The sequence below is a fragment of the Ursus arctos genome, unplaced genomic scaffold (assembly GCF_023065955.2).
Source record: "Ursus arctos isolate Adak ecotype North America unplaced genomic scaffold, UrsArc2.0 scaffold_30, whole genome shotgun sequence".
NCBI lineage: Eukaryota > Metazoa > Chordata > Mammalia > Carnivora > Ursidae > Ursus > Ursus arctos.
The window spans coordinates 13624623-13648755 of record NW_026622986.1 but is presented as its reverse complement, the minus strand read 5'-3'; the positions used below and the strand labels follow the sequence as shown (position 1 = coordinate 13648755).

General features: G+C 40.3%; 1 protein-coding gene across 1 annotated transcript in view; it reads right to left on the bottom strand.

Moving 5' to 3' along the window:
- The window catches only part of LOC125282795 (ankyrin repeat domain-containing protein 7-like), a 117770-nt gene extending 95049 nt beyond the window's left edge, over window positions 1-22721 (bottom strand). Inside the window, exons 1-7 of the mRNA XM_057304726.1 lie at window positions 22462-22721; window positions 14237-14351; window positions 13906-14079; window positions 11520-11626; window positions 9889-10026; window positions 8172-8242; window positions 589-730 (exon numbers count right to left, since the gene is read on the bottom strand). Of these exons, the coding sequence (XP_057160709.1) occupies window positions 726-730; window positions 8172-8242; window positions 9889-10026; window positions 11520-11626; window positions 13906-14079; window positions 14237-14351; window positions 22462-22706 (855 nt within the window). The 5' untranslated portion in view covers window positions 22707-22721 and the 3' untranslated portion in view covers window positions 589-725. The remainder of the gene's footprint in view (window positions 1-588; window positions 731-8171; window positions 8243-9888; window positions 10027-11519; window positions 11627-13905; window positions 14080-14236; window positions 14352-22461) is intronic.
- Window positions 22722-24133: the final 1412 nt, after the last annotated feature.

The window sequence follows — 24133 nt, the reverse complement described above, 5'->3', positions numbered from 1 at the left end:
CTGATGATTTGTTAAAAATTATTCCTTTGGGACCACACCCGGAAACCACACTGGAGGGAATATTAACTACACTATTGGTAGGCAGTTAATGCATTAAGAAATCTTACTTTCTCCTCTACGTTTACCAAATGCAAAAAAAGAATGGTATTTATCAGAATTTGGTACCTGTAAGTGAATGTTTATAATGACCATAATTGGAACCAAACCCTATGAGACTGACAGAAAATGCTATCATCAGCAGAATCATTATCACAGATGACAAAGTCAAACTTAAATAGCATGATTCTTCCGGACTTGCACGACTAGGAGCAGTTAAAAGAGACTGTATTTATTTTGCTGTAACACAGCAGAACTTCTCCAGCACTTCAGCAGAGACTGTTAAGTGTACGATGAAACACCTCATCACAAAGTTTGGTCTGTACCACGGTACATTGCAGCATGGCAAAACACAGCGAACAGACTCTCTCGCGCCTTATTTCCAATTGCAAGGTAAGTATGAAAGTTAGTGACTTTAGTGCATCTGGTTTAATAAAGTATAACCTCTTGAGACTACCTACTTTCATTGCTAGAGAGTCTATCTGGACTCACCTCTTAGACGAGGATGGTACCAATGGTTAGTGCTAGGTAGTAGTACATAATGTCATTGTTCTCAGCCCTCCCCATTATGTGACAAATGTCCACAGAAATCACACTTTCTCAGTCCATAAGGCACAGGTCATCAGATCCTACACTGATGAAAAAAAACAGAAAAAACAAAGGACAAACGCAATCTTGAATCACTACATTCAATTACCTTGGAATTTTAATGTTTTAAACATCCAAGAAGATACCTACTGTATGATTGCAACTCTTTCACATTCTGGAAAAACTAAAACTTTTTTAAGTTAGGAATAAAGGGTTCCACAAAAGGAGGGATGAATAGGCACAGCCCGGAGGACTTTTGAGGCAGTGGAACTCTTCTATGTGACACCACATGGGTGCATTGGGTGTACAACACCGGACTGAGCCCTAATGTAAACTATGGACTTTGGGGGACAAGGATGACTTAATGTAAATGTAACAATGTACCACCGTGGTACACGATGTTGACAACAGGGCAGGCTAGACACGTATGGGAACGTGGGGTAAATGGAAACTCTCTGTACTTCTGCTATGTTTTGCTATGAAGTTGAAAATGCTCTAAAAAAGGAGGCCTATTTATTGTAGGGGGAAAAAAACTATCCATTGAGTCTGCTATTACCATGTATTAAAGCAAGATACAGCCACCTTGAAAATCAAGATAAAGACCAAAGTTACAGAATATGGGTATTATCCACCAAACTGAACTATATGAAAATACATAAAGCAAAGAATTTGAATTGCAAACTTAGGCAAGAAAAAAACTGACAAATAAAACTGAATATTTTATAATTATAAACAGGGATTCACCACAATAGGAAACAAAACTGCATTATCTATATACTTAAAAGTTTCTATTCTCACTTTAAATCAGAAATCATTGTTTAATCTGAGAATCATAATGAAAGTTTAATCAGATAAAAAAACAGATTATAATTACCTAATGTTGCCCTTGTAATTTATGTACAAATAAAAGTCAAAAAAGTAACCGTCACTTCAATTTAATATGGATGATGCTACTGAGATCAGTACCATGTTATATCACCATATTACTTGCTATTGAAAGAAAATCTGACTAAAAAGTAAGTCAGGGCTATAATTCCTCTGCAGGAAAGGTTCCATACAGCAGGCCAAAGACTGCCACCGTTAGATCCCACCTGAACGGCTGGCCCTTGGTTGGTATCTGGGAGCCTGGATGTGGGCAGTGTTCCCACCATTCCATAACTGCTAAGAGTGGCTCTGCCTAAGTCTTGGTACCAACCAGGTGATTTATCCCGTATACTTGATTTCCTTCTGCGAACCTGGAATTTTGGTATATGCTAGGGGAAAGAAGCCTACCTGACTGTCATTTAAAGAAAACTTCATTTAGTCCCTCTAAGATTCCTCTATTGGCAGACAACGTTTCACATGTGTCATCATAATGTGATGCTGGAGGAATGAAGCACATCCATACGCATAGAAACCTGCACTTGGCTTCCTCTAGACTTCACTCCATGCCCCTTTGCTCTGTGCTGATTTTGTTTTGTATCCTTTCACCGTAATAAACCACAGGCATGAGTACAACTATGCTGAGACCTGTGAGGTCTTCTAGTGAAAAACCACATCTGGGTGTCGTTTTGGGAGCCTCTAATACAACTGCATTATGTGGAATCTTTATGATTTGGGTTGATGTTTTGTACATGATTACAGTCAGTAGGTCATGTCACAGAACACCTTTCCTTCAATCTGTTTTTCTTACTATCTGCCTTGGAGATTTCTGTATTTCTATATCCATATGAATAAAGGCATAAAAGGAATATGAGAAATAATGATGTCAGAAAATAATGTGAAACAAGCAACAATCCTATTTTAATCAGGAAAAAAAGAGAATCCTGATGATTATCAATATGTTCTACAGTATAAAAGTTCCTGTAAAAAAATGAAAAGATCACATAAATGTTCTCCAACTAAATAGGGCTTAATTCATTTTTATGGTAGTTATGAATCAATAAGGTAACTGGGATAATTACAGAAAAATATATAACTACTGATTACACACTACTGATTATAGTTTTTTGTTTCCATTCTTTTTCTTAATTTCTTATAGAATTAAAGACATAATTTACCTATTAAAGGCAATTGTTAACAAACTGGTCAAAAAGTCAAAAATTCTCCATCCAAATTATAGGATGAGTTATCCACTCCACCCTGAAAATAGTGGATCTGATCCTTAAAGACCAATAGGACTCATTTGGTACCATTTGTTTTGGGGAAAACAAAGTGAATTATCTTATATACATAGAGGGTTAAAAACTTGGTAATGTAATTGGCCACATATTGTCGTTAAGCCACAGTTTACCAATTTCTGAAAAAAACAGAAAAGCATGTCACATTAAAAGCGTATCAGATAAAAATTTCTATGTGACAATCCAGAAAATATTTTCAATCTTGGCAGACCATCATCACTAGCTCTGTCACTGTGGTACATGTACAAAGAAGTTGAGCATAAGGAACTAAGAAAATATGAGATACACTTTAGATTAGGTAGCCCATTACCTTAGAAGGAAATACATATGTCAAACATACATATGGTAGAAATGTGTTCTAATAGTGATAGATTCCAACACAATTTCCCCTAGCGCTTTCTTTAGAGATGAAATTCAAAAAGGAGCCATAAAACTGGAGATATTAGAAGAAGGCAAATGAAAAGAGGATCAAGAGAGACATCACTAACAAAAATAGTCAGGTATTGACTTTTTTTACTGACACAGAATTTCTAAAGTAGTGAGAATTAATATATTCGGCATATCACCTTGTATTTTCTCCTTGGTATTATACCAGTATTCTGCAATAAAATATTTAAAAGAGGTCAGTTTCTCCAAACTGCTGGTCTGTAAACTATTTCTGACCAAAATTTAAAACTGTCAAAATACAGATGCATCAAGATTCCATATCAGAGATAGGGCCTGACAGTGGCTTCCTGCCTGTTGCTCCCAGATTCTTGTTTTAGTATTCATCCCAAGAGCATATCAAGGACTTGAGGAAAAACTCAAGTATCTCCACAAGAAACAGGTAAGAAAGACAACACTTTTCGTCACCCTTGACTCTTTGGTTTTGACAATTATAGGAAAATGTTGGCAAGTCTACTCACCAGTCTAGACCATTTTCCCTTGACCCTGTCTGGGTAGATACTAACAAAAAAGTCAGGTAGGACCTTACTTGATGTGTTGTTTTTCCATATTTGGACACAGAAAGTACCAATCATGTAAACAATAGACCTTACAACTCAAAAATTGTTGTTTTGCAAAGGCTACCACCAAAGAGCTTTTAAAAGTTAAATCCAACTTTCTTTTCAGTAATTTTATTTGATACAATTAATAGTCCTCCTTGAAATTCTTTTTTTTTTTAAATTTTTTCAACATCACTTCCTCTAATTCCTCTCCTACGAGTCCCCAGCCACTCCTCAGTCTTCTCTACCACTCCTACTCCTCCGTCCACCCCTGATAATATTGGTATTCCCAGGGTTTGTTCACTGGCCTTCTCCTCATTCTGTATGTTCTCCATCATGGACAAGCTCAATCTTGGCCCAAGCTATGACTTTGCCTAATAATTCTAATCAGATTATTTCAAATCCGCACCTCCAACCTGAAGCACATCTCCAGCTAGAAACTCCTAGTATTCCATTATCCAATTCCTGAAAATATGCTCCATGGATATTCCATCAAATTGAACATATAGACAAAACCTGGTCTTCCCTATTCCCACTGCTCTCCTCTCTTCATCCAATAAAGTCCTACTCATTCTTCATGTCCAATTTAAATGCTAGTGTACAATGTGGAAACGTATGAATCTTCTTAGATTTCCTCTCTCCCCTAACTCTCCACATTCAAGAATCATGAAATTGTATTAACTATACCTCTTTTCTGTCTCTGCTTTATATTTCCGCTGCCAGAGGCAAAAAAAAAAAAAAGGCCACCAACTGTTATTGTTATTTCTTAAATGAACAAAAATTTTAAGCAAAACGAATGAGAAAGGGGGCACCTGGGTGGCTCAATCAGTTAAGTGTCTGCCTTCACCCCAGGTCATGGTCTCAGGGTCCTGGGATCGAGCCCTGCATCGGGCTCCCTGCTCAGTGGGGAGTCTGCTTCTCTCTCTCCCTCCGCCCATCTGCACCACTTGTGCTCTATTCTCTCTCTCAAATAAATAAATAAATAAATAAATAAATAAATAAATAAAATCTTTAAAAATTTTTTCATTAAAAAATTTGAGAAAGACATAAAGCCTAGAAAAAGAACTACATTTTAAATTGAGCCTCTGACTTTTTCAGTATAGTAGGGTGAAAATTTCATAATGGACTGATACTAGGCTAAGGAAATATAAGATTCCCTTGTCTTCTAATCCTTTTACATGGTTCCTCTCAATCTATCCTCCACATGAGGGTCCAGCAAACTACCACCACAGGCCAAGTCTGACCGGCCATCTCGTGCTGTAAATAAAGTTTTATTGGAGCACAGTCACATCTACTCACCTACATATTGCTATGGCTGCTTTCATACTACAATGGTAAATGTAGTTGAGAAACCACACGGCCTAAAATATTCACTCTCCGGCCCTTTATAGAAAAAGCCTGCTGATCCCTATTTTATGCCCTAATTCAAATCCAATCTTATTAGCCTTCTGCTTCAAATTCTCCAATGAATCCCTGCATCAAATACCACTGGCTCCCTCCCCAATAGCCATTCCATATTCTTCATTCTTGCTGGAGAACCACAACTTTATCTGGATATTTATTGTCCCCATACACAAAGAACGTGGCCTCACCCCTGCTTCAAAAGGAGAAATGATTAGTCTAAGCTACTCACAATACCTGATTTACCAGTGACTGGTTTAGGAACAAGCATGTGATATAATCTAGCCTATAACATGTTAGAGGAAATTTACTGCAAGCCTCTGAGTTTTCTTCCTGTTTAAAAGAAACATATAAAGGAAAACAGTCCTTCCAGTCCATGGATATTCTCATGTGAGAATATGCCTGGAGCTGTTGCTAATTAGCCAATCAGAAAAGGAGACACAAAATACTGCCAACCTCAAAGCTGAAAAAGACACAACTGGGATCCTGATGACATCACTACATCATCAAAACAACTCTGGTTCCTATTTTTTTTAGTCACTGTTTTGTTTCAGTTTTTTTAGATTTATTTATTTATTTGAGTAGAGAGAGAGAGAGAGAGAGCGTGCAAGAGAGAGTGCACGAATGGGGGAAGGGCAGAAGAAGAGAATCTTCAAGCAGTCTCCATGCTGGGCACGGAGCCCAACGGGATGTGGGGCTTGATCTCATGACCCATGAGATTGTGACCTGAGCTAAAACCAAGAGTCGACGTTTAACTGACTAAGCCACCCAGGTGCCCCATTTTAGTCACTATTACAAGCCACCTACTATTTGCAGCTAAGAGCATTCTACCTAATTTCCCAAGGTCTACAGGGTAAGATCTACTCCTTTCCATAGTACCAAAAAACTTTCATAAGCTTGCCTTAGCTAAGTATTCACCTCATTCCAACCATTCCCATAGCACACTTTTAATACCAGCAAAACTGAACTGCTCATAAATCTTCCAAAGTTCACTCGTACATCTTAGCCTTTGCACTGCTGTTCCCTCGGCAAAACACGTAATCTTGACGGATGTTCCTCCTGCCAAACATCGTCTTTCTGCCTCTTTACCTGGCAAACTTACTACTCAGTCTGCATACTTACCTTAAATTCGACCCACTCTCCTAAAACTCTAATTCCTCATGTGGACTTACAGTATCTGGAACATATTAAATAGCACTAAAAAAATAACAATGATAATTATAAGCACTAGGGGATTCTGGCACATAGTAAGCGCTGAATAAAGTAAATAATAAAAATTACAACAGTAATAACAAACTCCTGGAGGGCGGGGAGTGTGTTTTTTGAATGTTTGTATTCTACAACATCGGAATAACACTTAGGAGCTAAAAGACACTTGATAGCTATTTGTTAAGTGAACAAATGAAAATGAGTAAATTGCAAAACCAAACCAACCTACAGAATTTCTTTAACAAAAGGCTACTAAGTTAAAGATTTCTTCATACGTTTCAGATTGTACAATGCACTAGGTGACACACCCAGGGAGCAATGGTAGCATTTTAGTTATTGCGAACCATTTTTGTGCTTTTATTATAATCCGTTGAGCCTCAGTTGCCCCATTTGAATATTTATTATGCTAATGTTTTGACTAATGGCAACAGAATATCTTGTTCTAACAAAATTATGGTATCGTGACAATTATGCAACAAACAGCAGAAAACATTGTTCTAATGAAGTCTGTTCTTTAGTCTAATGAAGACTTCTAATGAAGTCTCATTCTGTTTCACTCCTGAAAAATGAAGTTGTTAATGGTGAGATCTTGTTGACACAACAATACGTAAAACAACCTATGCTTCTCGACAAGGCATATCTTTTCTGACTTCTGTACCATAGACAGTTACCTTAAAAACACACACACCCACACAAAAACAGTCTCATTGGTATTGCTACACACTAGCTAAGTTTTGCAGTTCTTATTGTTTGCCATTTGTTTACAGTACCAGGATGGTACTGTGGAGTCCCCAGTTTGAAGGATAGCTCCTTTTTTAATGAGACAAATCACTAGGTCATAATATTTACTCAATGCATTCTACTTGTAAAAATTAAAACATCCATTTTCATAACAAGTTTGATTTGTTATAATATGCTTATAGAGGAAAGATAAAACATACTAACTTAAAAATCTCTTTTTCTTATTTACAGAAAGATATCATATGGGATTTTAGGGGTCATAACTAAAATAATGAATTTCTTTTCAGACAATACTGCCTCATATTTTAAATTACCTACAATTGACTTTTGTTGTTGTTGTTCACATTGAGGTACTTTATGTTTTTTTATTCTGTCCAGTTAGCCAGCATACAGTACATCATAAGCTTTTGATGCAGTGTTCAGCGATTCATTATTTGTGTGTAACACCCAGTGCTCATCACTACACAAGCCCTCCTTACTACTCATCACCCACTTACCCCATCCGCCCACCCCCCTTCCTTCTTTAGCCCTCAGTTTGATTCCCGGAGTCCAGTCTCTCTCATGGTTTGTCTCTCACTCTGATTTCTTTCCATCGTTCATGACAGTAATACCTACAATTAACTTCTTAAATAATTCTGAATACTAGACTATTAAGAATGAAAAAAAAAAATAGGGGCGCCTCGGTGGCTCAGTTGGTTAAGCATCCCCCGACCCTAGGATCAAGCCCCACATCAGGCTCCCTGCTCAGTGGGTTACCTGCTTCTCCCCCTCCCTCTGCCTGCCACTGCCCCTGCTTGTGTTCTCTGTCAAGTAAATAAATAAAATCGTTAAATAAATAAATAAATAAATAAATAAATAAATAAATAATATGCAATTTACACATTGGGTTGGTTTGTTTCCTTGTTTTCCATTGCTCTTTCATTATCAAAACTTCCTTACTCTGATTTCATCTATGTTAGGACCACCAAAAGTAATTCACTCTGAAAAGTCTTACCTGGGTTCCTATTTTGTGAACAATTTTTAGCTCTTATTGCTTCTCTATGTTCGGCAATTAGCTGGCGAATGCTACGTATAAAAAAAGGGTGATAAGCAATGTTACTATTTTAATACTGATATGAGAACCATTTACCACATATATCATATTCATGAGTATTTCAAATAATATCAGAGCTAATATCAAAGCTTAAATTACCCCATATACTTCAAATTTGTAAGTTCTATAAACTTTTTATCAACCATGTAATTAAAGGAGAAAAACAAGTAAGGTGAACCGGTCATGAGGTGAGGGCATTATGGCTTAGTAAATTAGAGTCAGCTTGCCATAATGGAATGTCTTGAATTCAGAAGTCCTAACTCTATAACCAAAAGTTATTTGTTCTAGGACAAGCCACTTCTCTTTGGCTCAAAGTCTTCCTCTGTAAAACAGGCATCTTGCTGCCTTACTTACAAAGTTGTTAAGAGGATTTAATGAAATATTATACCCAAAACATGGCCTCTCGGGAAAGGTGATGCCTGCTACTATGGGAAGGGCAACATGAGAACTTTCATCACCTAGTAAGAAAAGGCACTCCACAGGGTATGAAGCAGGCTTGGGATATAGGTCTAGTAACAAAGGAGAAAGGAAAGTCCAGTCTCTTCCTGCAGCATTATTTGAACCTCTTTCACAGCTTAGAATGGCCCCGACTATCATCTGCTAGCGGAAAAGACAAGCAAAATCCTCAAAGGGTAATTCATCATGAAGGTCTGGGCTAACATATGGGCTTCATGTTAAGGTTTTGGGGTGTGAAGGGAAGGGTGTGTGTGGCTAAAGCCAGGAGGCTCAGCTGCCAGAACAGGTTGCTGGTGCTTTGGAACAGCAGCTGAGCGTATAAGCACACATAGTAAACTAAAAAAAGTCGGAACTTTGAAGTCTAACTGTGGATCACCATGAATACTGAGGAATGTGGATCATGCCCTTGCTGGGAGCAAAGGGCAATCCTGACCCGGCTGCAGAATCAGTTTCAATAGCAATGCTGCAGCCATAGACTCAGAGGAAACAAGGGAACGATAATAATGTCCTTTTATCCCTCCAAACGACCTATGAAAGCGGATGGTCTCTTTGGTCTTAGGGAACTCCTTAGGTTCTAGGAAAATTCAAGGGGGGAGTATAGGAGATAGCACTCAAGGGAAAGTATAGGATTTTCTACTACACGGAACATCTCTAGACCCATGTAACTAGTTAGAAAAAACAAAGATGTTGGGGTGTCTGGGTGGCTCAGTCAGTTAAGCGTCTGCCTTCAGCTCAGGTCATGGATCAAGCCCCACGTCAGGCTCCTGGCTCAGCTGGGAATCTGCTTCTCCCTCTGTCCCAACCCTGCCCATGTTCGCTCTCAAATAAATAAATAAAATCTACAAAAAGAAAGAAAAGAGAAAAAACAGAGATGTAATATTATTTGTACCCCATGCATAACGGTTATACTTGCAATGAAACAGGAACATTTAGGATCCCTAAGGAAAAAGGTCTCAATAGTGCTGAGATAAAGAATCGTGTACCCATTGCTACTTGTTACTAGTCTAGCCTGTTTCTTGGTTTCTGGCAAATGACGTGGGCCAACTCTGTGCCATCCCAAAAGTGCCTGAATCAAACTATGAACTCTCATGTTATGTAAGAACTAACAGTTAAATTATTTGAAACTTCAGTTTAGTAATAACATTTTAATGTAAACACTTACACATTAAAACCACTAACAGTAGCATATTCTTCTGCAGTCCATCCCCATTCAGCTTCCAAAAAGATATTAATACCTTTCTGAAGAAGAAGCTTGACTATATCTGTACATTCATAAGTTACAGCAAGCATGAGGGCTGTTCTAAAATGACAGAGAGATAACTTCACCCTTAGGAACTTAAGAGTTATTTAAACTGCTAATTTGATATACTTTATCAGGTTAATATCTTGCCTGCCTGTATAGAATTAACCATTAACATTTTCAAGTGTTCACCTTTGTAAATTACCTCCATGGCGAAAATGAAAGGACAAAAAAGGAGCCTCTTTTCCCACTCGGGTAGAGTAGAAGTTGCTATTTTAATGTCCTTGGATGAACAAAAAACTATGCTGAGGTCACTTGTCTGAACAGGTGAAGATTTAAGAAAGAATTCCCCATTTCTTTCTCAATCTGATAGTGTGAACTTCCAAGTCATCTAGAGGCCAGGTCCCTATAAAAGCTATTTGTGCGGGCGCCTGGGTGGCTCAGTCATTGAAGTGTCTGCCTTCAGCTCAGGCATGATCTCAGGGTCTTGGGACACAGCCCCACATCTGCTTCCCTGCTCTAGCCCCTCCCCCTGCTCATACTCTCTCTCTCTCTCTCAAATAAATAAAATCTTTAAAAATAAAAATTTAAAAAGCTATCTGCAGTCTTAAAATAACAGTGTTTATAGTAATGGTAACAAAATAGTCATGCTTGCAGTTATGGATGCTAGGATAAGCCTGTGGTAGGCACTAAACTAAATGCTATCTATATAAAATATTATTTACACACAACCACCCTTGAAGGATACATTATTATCCTCCTTTTCATATCAGGAAATGTATCTGGTGATGATGAGTAATGTGTCCAAAGTCACACACCCAGCAAGTAGGAAAGCTAGGAATTAAACCGACTCCTGTGTCAGTCTAAAGCCCATCTCTTTTCTCTTTATCACCCACCTATGATTTGTCCTCATTAAAGGAAAAGTCTATTCAATTACCGTTATCTTTCGTCCTTCTACCCTTCCCAATGAAAAAAACAACAAAAATATATATACTGAACATGAAAAAGGATGATGAGCCCATAGTATCTGGTAATAGTAATTAATAACCACTCAGGGATCATCTAATATCAATATTCTTTAAAAAAAACATTTTAAAACAAAGAGTCATTCAACAGACAAAACAACTCCTATTTATGTTTAATATGCATCTTTTAAGGAAAATATATATGAAGTAGAAGTTTCAAAAAATACTATAAAAGGGTTAAAAAGTTCAAAATTGTGTCATAAGTAAAAGAAAAGTTAGGCGTCCACACTTTATAAAGCTAGTAAAACTAATATGAAACCCTTTTAGCTAATATATAATCATACCAAAAAAAGGCTGCAAATGACATCAGTTAATAATATGAAGGAATATAAATTCTGCCATATACTGTTCTTCATGTTGCCCCAACAGAATAATTGCTTTATGCCTAACTAATGTCATGTTGACATTTTCACTATATAATTATAAATTAATCCTCTTCTTATTAAGTTAATCTTTCTGACTTGAGTAATTGTTACCACTCTAGAACAATATACAGTTTAAAAAAAAAAAAACCCAAAACTACTGTACCTGTTATATATATCAATTGCATGTATATTTGCTCCTCTTTCCATTAAAAACTCTACTACTTGCTGTTTGTTTCCAGCTACAGCAACTAAAAATGGTGTGAGGTGTTCCTGTAAAAGTACAAAAGCAATTTATACTTTACAAAAGTACATATTTCCATACTGAATTTTAAAACTTATAAAGGATCCTCTAAACTTAAACATATAACATAGAAAGTACTCTCACCCCCTGTGCTTTCACCAGCTCCGCCTTCTCTTTAAAATACTCCTTCTCAGGGGGCCTGGGTGGCTCAGTTGGTTAAGCGTCTGCCTTGGGCTCAGGTCGGCTCAGGTCATGATCCCAAGGTCCTGGGATCCAACCCCAAGTCAGGCTCCCTGCTCAGAGGGGAATCAGCTTCTCCCTCTCTCTCTGCCCCACCCCTATGCTCCTGCTCTCTCTCCCACTCTCTCTCTCAAATAAATAAATAAAATATTCTTTAAAAACTAAAATAAATTAAAAATGGGGCGCCTGGGTGGCACAGTCGTTGGGCGTCTTCCTTCGGCTCAGGGCGTGATCCCGGTGCTGCTCTGGGATCAAGCCCCACATTGGGCTCCTCCACTGGGAGCCTGCTTCTTCCTCTCCCACTCCCCCTGCTTGTGTTCCCTCTCTCGCTGGCTGTCTCTATCTCTGTCGAATAAATAAATAAAATCTTTTAAAAATAAACTAAAATAAATTAAATTAAGTAGTCCTCCTACACCTCTTCAACAGCTTCACTGCAGTAATTCTCCAAAACTCACTTCAAACATTGACTGGTTCCAAGAATCTTGGCTTCTATCACAGTATTTCTCATGGTATACTCTAGTTATTTTATCGCACCCCATCTAAACCAAGAGCTTCTTGAGGAAAGGGATTATTTTTTATCTCTGTATCTCCAAACTCTACAACATAGCAGTAAATGTTTTAAGTATTTTTATTGAGTTAACAACCTAAATGATTATCTCTGGAGTAGTGTTCCTTAAATTATATTCCAAAGAACATATTCTTTGCTGGAAGGTAAGTACTGTGCCCCAGTAGAAAGACTCAATGATCATCTATGTTTGAGAAATACTACAAAACTGCACTACATACCTACCGCAAGAGAAATCCGTTTAAGTTTGCTTATCGCCATTTGACAATACTTTTTTTGTGGCAAACATTAACATTTGAGAAATTAGAGTTTGAGGGATATAGTTTTGAGAGCTTTTCAATAAAGGTGAAGGTTTTCTCCAGGTTATACAAATGTGCTTGATTCTCTTCTGTCAATGGTATCAGGATCCCAGATGTCAACATAAAGCACTCTTTATGTCAACATAAAGCTCCAAATGGGTCACTAAGGAGATGGACTCTGAATTAAAAGAGAGCTTTGGGGCACCTGGGTGGCTCAGTCAGTGAAGCATCTGCCTTTGGCTCAGGTCATGATCCCAGGGTCCTGGGATCCAGCCCTGCATCAGGCTCCCCTGCTTCTCCCTCTCCCTCTCCCTCTGCCCTTCCTCCCTACTCATGTTTCTTCTCTCTCCTTCATGCTCTCTCTCAAAGAAATAAAATCTATAAAAAAATACATCATCAAAGTGAAATCTTAGACAGCTATTTCAAAATATTTTCATTCAGGGCATGCTCAAGCTTCCAAATATGAAAAATTGACCTACCTAGGTCAACCAACAGTGTTTCTGTAAGAGCAGTGGTAGAAGGTAATGCATGTCAAAGAAACAGCAGGTGGACTGGTAAGTGTGGTTATCAACTACTCCCCATGTACAGCTACCACCCCACTGAGGAGCTACACAAGGCTGAGCAGGAGCTACTCTCTAAAATGGGAGAGCCCAGTGTGCTACATGGTGGGCAGAGTAGCTGTGAGCACAAGGACATGCCCCTGTAGGATGTCATGACCTGATCCCCTTGCTCTCATCTTCAGAACCTTCACCTGCTGCTTTCTCCTCCCACACGCACTCACCCAAGTTACCCCGCTGGGTCACGCACGGTCTCCCACCCATCCCCAGCAGCACCCATTTCCTAAGCCCCTGCACAGTACCCAGCCTCCATCATCTCCTCCCTCCCCTCTAGCCCTTCAATCCTTTGTGGGCTCCGAGCCCACCATCCACTCCCAAGCGCTAATGGGAAGATTTCGTTCTGGGGTGGAAGGGTGGCTGGGAGACAGAACTTTGCCCTTTCCGTGGGCATTACCTTTCTCTAGCCCTCCCTGCCCTGGCTTTGGAGTTGTTTCCATGATGACAGAACTTGATGTATAGAATTCAGTATATATATTATATATATGAATAAATATGTAAATAAAATGTTTTGTGGCTAAAAAAATTTATATATATATATATTACATATATATACTTTCAAATACTTTATAAGTAAACTTGATCTGTACCTTGTTTCTTCCTTCAATATCTACATTGTATGAGAGCAGCTTCTCTACTATTGAGACGTTCTGACCAGCAGCAGCATAGTGGAGAGCAGTATTGCCATTACGGTCCGTACAATTTGGATCAGCACCACGTTCTAAAAGGATGGTTACACAGCTCTCCTCTTGGCACTGCACGGCCTGTCAGTATTATACCAATAAAGAGAGTGTAAATTCTGAGAATTTAAAGTAAACATGCCACAAGTTTCACCAATTAGTCATGTTTAAATGCAATACATTTTCATTCTAAGTAATTAAATCAAATCCATCTCAGGCAGACACAGCTGCTACAATATACCTTCATTAGCGGGGTCCTAGCTTCTTGATCATAGAGGTTAAGCTGGCAATTCCTGTCTGCTAGAAAACTCACCACATCTGGATGGCCAGTGGCACAGGCCAAATGGAGAGCCGTCCTATGAAAGTGAAGGAACTTTTTAGGAAATTACAGTGCACTATTTCAAAGCATGCAATTAATTCATGTAATTGTAAACGTGAAATAGCATCTTATTCCTATAACTCCAAAACAAAGACTTAGTTTTCTTTTGAAGAAAGGACAATATTTATTAGTGATCATTCACCACAGTAATAAAAGAGCAGCCTCTCTGATTAGGTGGAACATGACCTCAGGATTCAGCTCAACTTGGGTTTGAATCCTACTTTAACTCTGTCACTTCATAGTTGTCGCTTAGCCTTATCCTCAATTTCCTCATCAACAAAATGGGGATAAAGATAGTTATCTCAGGTTCCCTGCCCGGCTCAGTCTGAAGATCATGTGACTCTTGATCTTGAGGGTTGTGAATTTGAGCCCCATGTTGGGTATAGAGATTACTAAAAAATAATAATAATAAATAAATAAAATAAAGAGTAGTGATCTCATCTATGCAAAGTGTTTAGAACAGTTCCTACCGAAGAATAGGGAGTTAAGATGGCGGAGGAGTAGGAGACACCGTTTTCAGCCGGTCCCCCGAGTCGAGCTGGATAGGTACCAGGCCAGCCTAAACACCCACGGAACCAGCCTGAGACGCAGGAAGACGCATCTGGATCTCTACAAATGAACATCTCCAGCGCTGAGTATTGAGGTACGAAGCGGGGAGCCATGAAACTGTGCACAGATATCGGAAGATAAACGGAAGGGGGAGGGAGCCGCCGCGTTTGGGCGCCGGGAAGCGGCAGCCACTTGCACGGGGGAGCGGGTGGGCTCGTGGTCGGCACCCGCAAAACATCAGACTGAGACCGTGAGCCGGGTGCGCGCGCCACCAGGCATCTCGCGGAACACCGGAATCCCGGTGCGCTCACTGGATCCAGACTGAGACCGGGAGCTCCAGGAGTGCGCGGGGCGGCTGGCGGCTGGTGGCGTTAGAAACACAAAGGACAGAGACGCGCAGGCCCTGGAAGTGAGGGCTGGGACGCCGGGTGTGGGGCGCACATCCCGGGACGCTGCAGGGTTGAGCAGCACCAACAGTAGCAGAGTTAAAGTGGCCAGAACATTAGTAGAGAACGGGCCGCAATCCCTCTGTTCTGTGACAGAGGCTGAAATTCAGCCGCTGCTGCTCTGACTCTCAGAAGAGGCACAACAGACCGCCAGGGAAAGCCGCCAGAGAACAAAAGCCTGGAAATACCGGCTCACAGCGTGCCCATCCCCATCCCCCCTCGCAGGGGACGCCGAGACTCTACCCAAACAGGGCTGCCTGAGTATCGGCGCGGCAGGCCCCTGCCCCAGAACACAGAAGGCAGGCTGAAAAATCAAGAAGCCCACAACCCGGGCGCCTGGGTGGCGCAGTCATTGAGCGCCTGCCTTTGGCTTAGGGCGTGATCCCGGCATTCGGGAAAGGAGTCCCTCATCGGGCTCCTCCACTGGGAGCCTGCTTCTTCCTCTCCCACTCCCCCTGCTTCTGTTCCCTCTCTCGCTGGTTGGCTGCCACATAAATAAATAAATAAAATCTTTAAAGAAGAAGCCCACATCCCTAAGATCACTATAAAACAAGGGGCACGGCCTGGGACCCAGTCAATAATTTGGGCTCTGGAAACCCCTCAACCTCTCCTCATCAGAATGACAAGAAGGAGAAGCCCCCCCCCCCAGCAAAGAAAAGACAGTGAGTCTGTGGCCTCTGCCACAGAAATAATGGATATGGATGTAACCAAATTATCAGAAATGGAATTCAGAGTAACAATGGTCAAAATGATGAGTAGAATTGAAAAAACTATTAACGAAAAGGTTACTGAGAATATAGAATCCCTAAGGACAGAAATGAGAACGAATCTGACAGAAATTAAAAATTCTATGAGCCAAATGCAGGCAAAACTAGAGGCTCTGACGGCCAGGGTCGCAGAAGCAGAGGAACGGGTTAGTGAATTGGAGGATGGGTTAATAGAGGAAAAAATGAAAATAGAAGATGGTCTTAAAAAAATCCACGCCCATGAATGTAGGTTACGGGAGATTACTGACTCAATGATACGATCCAATATTAGAATCATTGGCATCCCCGAGGGGGTGGAGAAAAACAGAGGTCTAGAAGAGATATTTGAACAAATTGTAGCTGAAAACTTCCCTAATCTAGCGAGGGAAACAAACATTCGTGTCCAAGAGGCAGAGAGGACCCCTCCCAAGCTCAACCACGACAAACCTACGCCACGTCACATCATAGTGCATTTCGCAAATATTAGATGCAAGGATACAGTATTGAAAGCGGCCAGGGCAAAGAAATTTCTCACATACCAAGGCAAAGGCATCAGAATTACGTCAGACCTGTCTACACAGACCTGGAATGAGAGAAAGGGTTGGGGGAGCATATTTAAAGCTCTTTCAGAGAAAAACATGCAGCCAAGGATCCTTTATCCAGCAAGGCTGTCATTCAGAATTGATGGAGAAATAAAGACATTTCAGAATCGCCAGTCACTAACCAATTTTGTAACCACGAAACCAGCCTACAGGAGATATTATGGGGGGTTCTATAAAAGTAAAAAGGCCCCAAGAGTGATACAGATCAGAAAGTTACAGCCAATACAAACAAAGACTTTACTGGCAACATGGCATTATTAAAATCATATCTCTCAGTAATCAGTCTTAATGTAAATAGTTTGAACCATCCCATAATGCGCCACAGGGTTGCAGATTGGATAAAAAGAAATGACCCATCCATTTGCTGTCTACAAAAGACTCATTTCGAACCCAAAGATGCATTCAGACTGAGAGTAAGGGGATGGAGTACCATCTTTCACGCAAATGGACCTCAAAAGAAAGCTGGGGTAGCAATTCTCATATCAGATAAATTGGATTTTAAACTACAGACTATAGTTAGAGATGCAGAAGGGCACTATATTATTCTTAAGGGAAGTATTCAACAAGTGGATATGACAATTATAAATATATATGCCCCCAACAGGGGAGCAGCAAGATACACAAGCCAACTCTTAACCAGAATAAAGAGACATATAAATAAAAATACATTAATAGTAGGGGACCTCAACACTCCACTATCAGAAATAGACAGAACACCCTGGCAAAAACTAAGCAAAGAATCAAAGGCTTTGAATGCCATACTCGACGAGTTGGACCTCTTAGATATATATAGAACACTACACCCCAGAACCAAAGAATACTCATTCTATTCTAATGCCCATGGAACATTTTCAAGAATAGACCATGTTCTGGGACACAAAACAGGTCTCAACCGATACCAAAAGATTTAAATTATCCCCTGCATATTCTCAGACCACAATGCTCTGAAATTGGAACTCAACCACAAGGAAAAAATTGGAAGAAACTCAAACACTTGGAGACTAAGAACCATCCTGCTCAGGAATGACTCAATAAACCAGGAAATCAAAAATCAAATTAAACAATTTATGGAGACCAATGAGATTGAAAATACAACAGTCCAAAACCTATGGGATACTGCAAAGGCAGTCCTAAGGGGGAAATACATAGCCATCCAAGCCTCACTCAAAAGAATAGAAAAATCTAAAATGCAGTTTTTATATTCTCACCTCATGAAGCTGGAACACAACAGAGGGACAGGCCTAATCCACGCAGGAGGAAGCAGTTGACCAAAATTAGAGCTGAAATCAATCAAGCAGAAACCAGAAGTACAGTAGAGCAGATCAACAGGACAAGAAGCTGGTTCTTTGAGAGAATCAATAAAATTGACAGACCACTGGCAAGACTTATCCAAAAGAAAAGAGAAAGGACCCAGATTATTAAAATTATGAATGAAAAAGGAGAGGTCATGACGAACACCATTGAAATTGGAAGGATTATTAGAAATTCTTATCAACAGCTATATGCCAATAAACTAAGCAATCTGGAAGAGATGGAATCCTTCCTGGAAACCTATAAACTACCAAGATTGAAACCGGAAGAAATTGATTCCTTAAACAGGCCAATTAATTATGAAGAAATTGAGTCAGTGATAAACAACCTTCCAAATAACAAAACTCCAGGCCCGGACGGTTTTCCTGGGGAATTCTACTAAACATTCAAAGAAGAAATAATACCTATTCTCCTAAAGCTATTTCAAAAAATAGAAACAGAAGGAAAGCTACCAAACTCATTCTATGAGGCCAATATTACCTTGATCCCCAAACCAGGCAAAGATCCCCTCAAAAAGGAGAATTACAGACCGATTTCCCTAATGAATATGGACGCCAAAATCCTCAACAAGATACTTGCTAATAGAATCCAACAGTACATTAAAAGGATTATCCATCACGATCAAGTGGGATTCATACCTGGGATGCAAGCGTGGTTCAATATTCGCAAATCAATCAGCGTGATACATCATATCAACAAGAAAAGACTCAGGAACCATATGATCCTCTCAATCGATGCCGAAAAAGCATTTGACAAAATACAGCATCCTTTCCTGATTAAAACCCTTCAGAGTGTAGGAATAGAAGGTACATTTCTCAATCTCATAAAAGCCATCTATGAAAAGCCTACTGCAAATATTATTCTCAATGGGGAAAAGCTGGAAGCCTTTCCCTTAAGATCAGGAACTCGGCAAGGATGCCCACTCTCGCCACTATTATTCAACATAGTACTAGAAGTCCTTGCAACAGCAATCAGACGACAAAAAGGGATCAAAGGTATTCAAATCGGCAAAGAAGAAGTCAAAATGTCTCTCTTTGCAGATGACATGATACTCTATATGGAAAACCCAAAAGAAGCCACTCCCAAACTATTAGAAGTTATAGAGCAATTCAGTAACGTGGCGGGATACAAAATCAATGCTCAGAAATCAGTTGCATTTCTGTACACGAATAACGAGACCGAAGAAAGAGAAATTAGGGAATCCATCCCATTTACAATAGCACCAAAAAGCATACGTTACCTTGGAATTAACTTAACCAGAGACGTAAAGGACCTATATTCTAGAAACTATAAATTACTCTTGAAAGACATTGAGGAAGACATAAAAAGGTGGAAAGATATTCCATGCTCATGGATCGGAAGAATTAACATAGTTAAAATGTCCATGCTACCCAGAGCAATCTACACTTTCAATGCTATCCCGATCAAAATACCAAGGACATTTTTCAAAGAACTGGAACAAACAGTCCTTAAATTTGTATGGAAACAGAAAAGGCCCCGAATCTCCAAGGAACTGTTGAAAAGGAAAAACAAAGCTGGGGGCATCACAATGCCGGATTTCGAGCTGTACTACAAAGCTGTGATCACAAAGACAGCATGGTACTGGCACAAAAACAGACACATAGACCAATGGAACAGAATAGAGAGCCCAGAAATGGACTCTCGGCTCTTTGGGCAACTAATATTTGATAAAGCAGGAAAAAACATCCGGTGGGAAAAAGACAGTCTCTTCAATAAATGGTGCTGGGAAAATTGGACAGCTACATGCAAAAGAATGAAACTTGACCACTATCTCACACCATACACAAAAATAAACTCCAAATGGATGAAAGACCTCGATGTGAGACAGGAATCCATCAAAATTCTAGAGGAGAACATAGGCAACAACCTCTACGACATCGGCCAAAGCAACCTTTTTCATGACACATCCCCAAAGGCAAGAGAAACAAAAGATAAAATGAATTTATGGGACTTCATCAAGATTAAAAGTTTCTGCACAGCCAAGGAAACAGTCAGAAAAACTAAGAGGCAGCCCACGGAATGGGAGAATATATTTGCAAATGACACTACAGATAAAGGACTGGTATCCAAGATCTACATAGAACTTCTCAAACTCAATACACGAGAAACAAATAAACAAATCAAAAAATGGGCAGAAGATATGAACAGACACTTTTCCAATGAAGACATACAAATGGCTAACAGACACATGAAAAAATGTTCAAAATCATTAGCCATCAAGGAAATTCAAATCAAAACCACACTGAGATACCACCTTACGCCAGTTAGAATGGCAAAAATAGACAAGGCAAGAAACAACAATTGTTGGAGAGGATGTGGAGAAAGGGGATCCCTCCTACATTGTTGGTGGGAATGCAAGTTGGTACAGCCACTCTGGAAAACAGTGTGGAGGTCCCTTAAAAAGTTAAAAATTGAGCTACCCTATGATCCAGCCATTGCACTACTGGGTATTTACCCCAAAGATACAGACGTAGTGAAGAGAAGGGCCATATGCACCCCAATGTTCATAGCAGCAATGTCCACAATAGCTAAATCGTGGAAGAAGCCGAGATGCCCTGCAACAGATGACTGGATTAAGAAGTTGTGGTCCATATATACAATGGAATATTACTCAGCTATCAGAAAGAACGAGTTCTCAACATTTGCTACAACATGGATGGCCCTGGAGGAGATAATGCTAAGTGAAATAAGTCAAGCAGAGAAAGACAACTATCATATGATTTCTCTCATCTATGGAACATAAGAACTAGGATGATCAGTAGGGGAAGAAAGGGATAAAGAAAGGGGGGGTAATCAGAAGGGGGAATGAAACATGAGAGACTATGGACTATGAGAAACAAACTGAGGACTTTAGAGTGGAGGGGGGTGGGGGAATGGGATAGACCAGTGATGGGTAGTAAGGAGGGCACGTATTGCATGGTGCACTGGGTGTTATACACAACTAATGAATCATCGAGCCTTACATCGGAAACCTGGGATGTACTGTATGGTGACTAACATAATATAATAAAAAAATCATTGAAAAAAAAAAAAAGAACAGTTCCTACCACAAATAGCATCTCAAAAATTGTTACATAATATTATGATAACTATTACCGTTACTACTACTATACAAAGACAACACTCCAATTAGGTAAAGTGATACAATTATGCCTACTTTGCAGATACGTTTTAAGGATTCCCAAGAATACTATATTGCAGTGATTCTAAGAGGCTCATTCTGTCACCTTTTAATATGTCTGACATTAGAATGCAATTTATAATTCAAAATGTCTTACAAGTATAATTGGCAGAATTTTTTCAAATTTCTTATTGGTACATAAAATAGTGGGGCATCATACACTCTATGGTGCCTTACATTAAATGAAATAATGATATATACAAGAGGTCTGTTGCAGTTCTAGTCATATGGTTGGCATTTAAAGGAATTTTAGTTCTTGAAAGCATTACGGGAAAAGAGGACTAAAATAATGATTTTTTAAAAACTAATTCTTACTCTGATTTTTAATAAACTTTCAGCCAAAGGAAACTCAGGATTCAAATAAACAGCGACAACTCATTTTATTAAATATTTAGATTTATAGGGGCTCCTGGGTGGCACAGCGGTTAAGCGTCCGCCTTCGGCTCAGGGCTTGATCCTGGTGTTATGGGATCAAGCCCCACATCAGGCTCTTCCGCTATGAGCCTGCTTGTTCCTCTCCCACTCCCCCTGCTTGTGTCCCCTCTCTCGCTGGCTGTCTCTATCTCTGTCGAATAAATAAATAAAATCTTTTAAAAAAATATTTAGATTTATAGATCGTATGAAAATCAAGTATTAACCAATTACCAATATGAATATTTAATACTATTATAAATATCAAAAGGGCAGTTAAAGGTTAATTTCTACAATTTCCTATCTTCAGAAACATTTTCGTTTTAAAGGAAGGAGGCACAGCTTCAATTGAGATTGAGTCCTAATACTTCAATTTAAAATTTCTCATCTTAGGGGAACCTGGGTGGCTCAGTTCCCTGAGTGTCCGACTCTTGCTTTTGGCTCAGGTCATGCTCTATTATGGAATAGATCTTTTTTACAACATTATTGTATTAAAAGACATCCATTAAAAATAAAATACACACTTAATTTCTTTTCTATTACTACTGAACTTTGGTTAAATCACGCCAAAACTGTCTGTAAAGTGGACCATGCGGGGAATTATGAGTGGGTAAAAGGCAGCTGAAGCTTTTGTTTTGTTGCTCAGACAGCCTGGGCGCTAGACCCCATGGTGCCGGGCCTCCGGAGCAAAGAGGCCAAGCGCCCTCGGTGACAGGAGGGCTCGGCTCCACAGGCTGGGCCCCGGAAGGTGCGCGCTTCTCGCGGTCCGCCCCACCTCCTCCCCGCGGTCTCGGGCCGCCGGCCTCCAAGTCCCTATTACCTGTGCATTTTATCTCGAGAGTTTATGCTGTTTTTCTTGACCACAGCAAGATGATGCACTTTCTCTACGTCGCCCAGGCAGGCAGCTCTATGAATGTTTCTAAGGTCTTTGTCCCGGATGGTGTACCCCTCCCGGGAGCTGCGGGCCACAGTTCTTTTCTCCCGCCTGAGGAGGCCGAAGCCGTCCCTCAGGGAGCTGGTAACGGGCAGGGAGGACTTATCCCCAAAGCTAAAAAGCTTCTTCATTTTTTTACACTTCGCAAATGCTCGGCTTTTCACTACCTCTACAACCCAACACTAGCTGTAGAGATAGGCAAACTGACCTCACCATTACATCACAGTAGCAAAGCTCCGGGGTTGTTACCCTTGAGCGTAACCAAGCAATGGTGCTAAACACAAACGCGCTTGCGCACTTCAGAGGCAGTTGTCGCTGCGGGAGCGCACAAGGGGCCTGTGGCCAAAGGTGCCCAAAGCACATGTGCGAGGCCCAAGCCTCTCAACTCTCAGGGATTGCCTGGGAGCAGGGCTGGGGTCCCTTCAAACGCTGGTGGGAGCTGGCTGAGCTTTTCTGCACCTTTGCAGAAGTTAGACTCGCCAGTGTGGAAAAGCAGTCTTTGTATACTACTGGGGCTAGAGTGCATGGATCTTCAGGATGCTGAATGCCTCATCCTCCAGAAAACTTCCTAAAACAAACTCTCCCTCGGTTTACCCTTCTTCCCTGTCCTTCTGGGCGCCAGCCGGTCTCCAGGGAGTTGAGCAGATGCAGCAATAGGCATTTTCAGGGGCTCCTGGGTGGCTCAGCTGGTTGGGCGTCTGCCTTCCCTGTGCATGAACCCAGGGTCGTGGGATCAAGGCCCCGTGGGGCTCGCGGTGCAGTGGGGCCCTGCTTCTCCTTCCTCTCTGCTTGATGCTCCGCCTGCTTGTGCTCTCTCTGTCAAATAAATAAAATCGTTAAAAAAAAAAAAAAGGAAAGAAAGAAATCTGTTTTCATGGTCAGAGACTTCAGCAATATGTATCATCAAGTGCAAACTTATGAGGGGAAAACTATGCACGTTCTCCAGGCGAAATGAAAACGCGTTTCTGCATGCCTCTTAATCCTCCCATTTGGCCCAGCCTTACGTTTACATTTTCTTTACTTTTGTTTTCTGCTGCTACTTCCCAATTAAGTCTTTAATCAGTCCAAGATTTATTTTGGAGCATGGTGCTACATATAAGGTGTTTTTTTTTTTTTTTTTTTTTGATGGGGGAGGTGTTTCAGAGAGCATGGCGGAGATAATGGCGGAGCGGGGGTGGGCAGCGGGAGTGGGAGAGGGAGGAGAGTCTTAAGCAGGCTCTACCGAAGCACAGAGGGGGGGCTGGGGAGAGCGGGAATTGATCTCAGGGCCCTGACATCATAACCCGAGCTGAAATCAAGAGTCAGATGCCTAACCCAGGTGCTCCAACTTTAAGAACTGTCTAAAAAATAAAAGATAGTTCTTTGCTTGTCATACCTAATCCATCTTTTCTCACCTAATTCAAAATTCCACTTCACCGTTATTAAATTCTCAGGTATGGTTTTTTCTGTTTCTGGGTTTTGTGTTCTGTTCAGTTGACTGGTATTCTTCTTCTTGTGTCGGTACTCTACTATTTTAACTTCTTTATAAAATATGTTTTGATATCCATTACAGATCTAG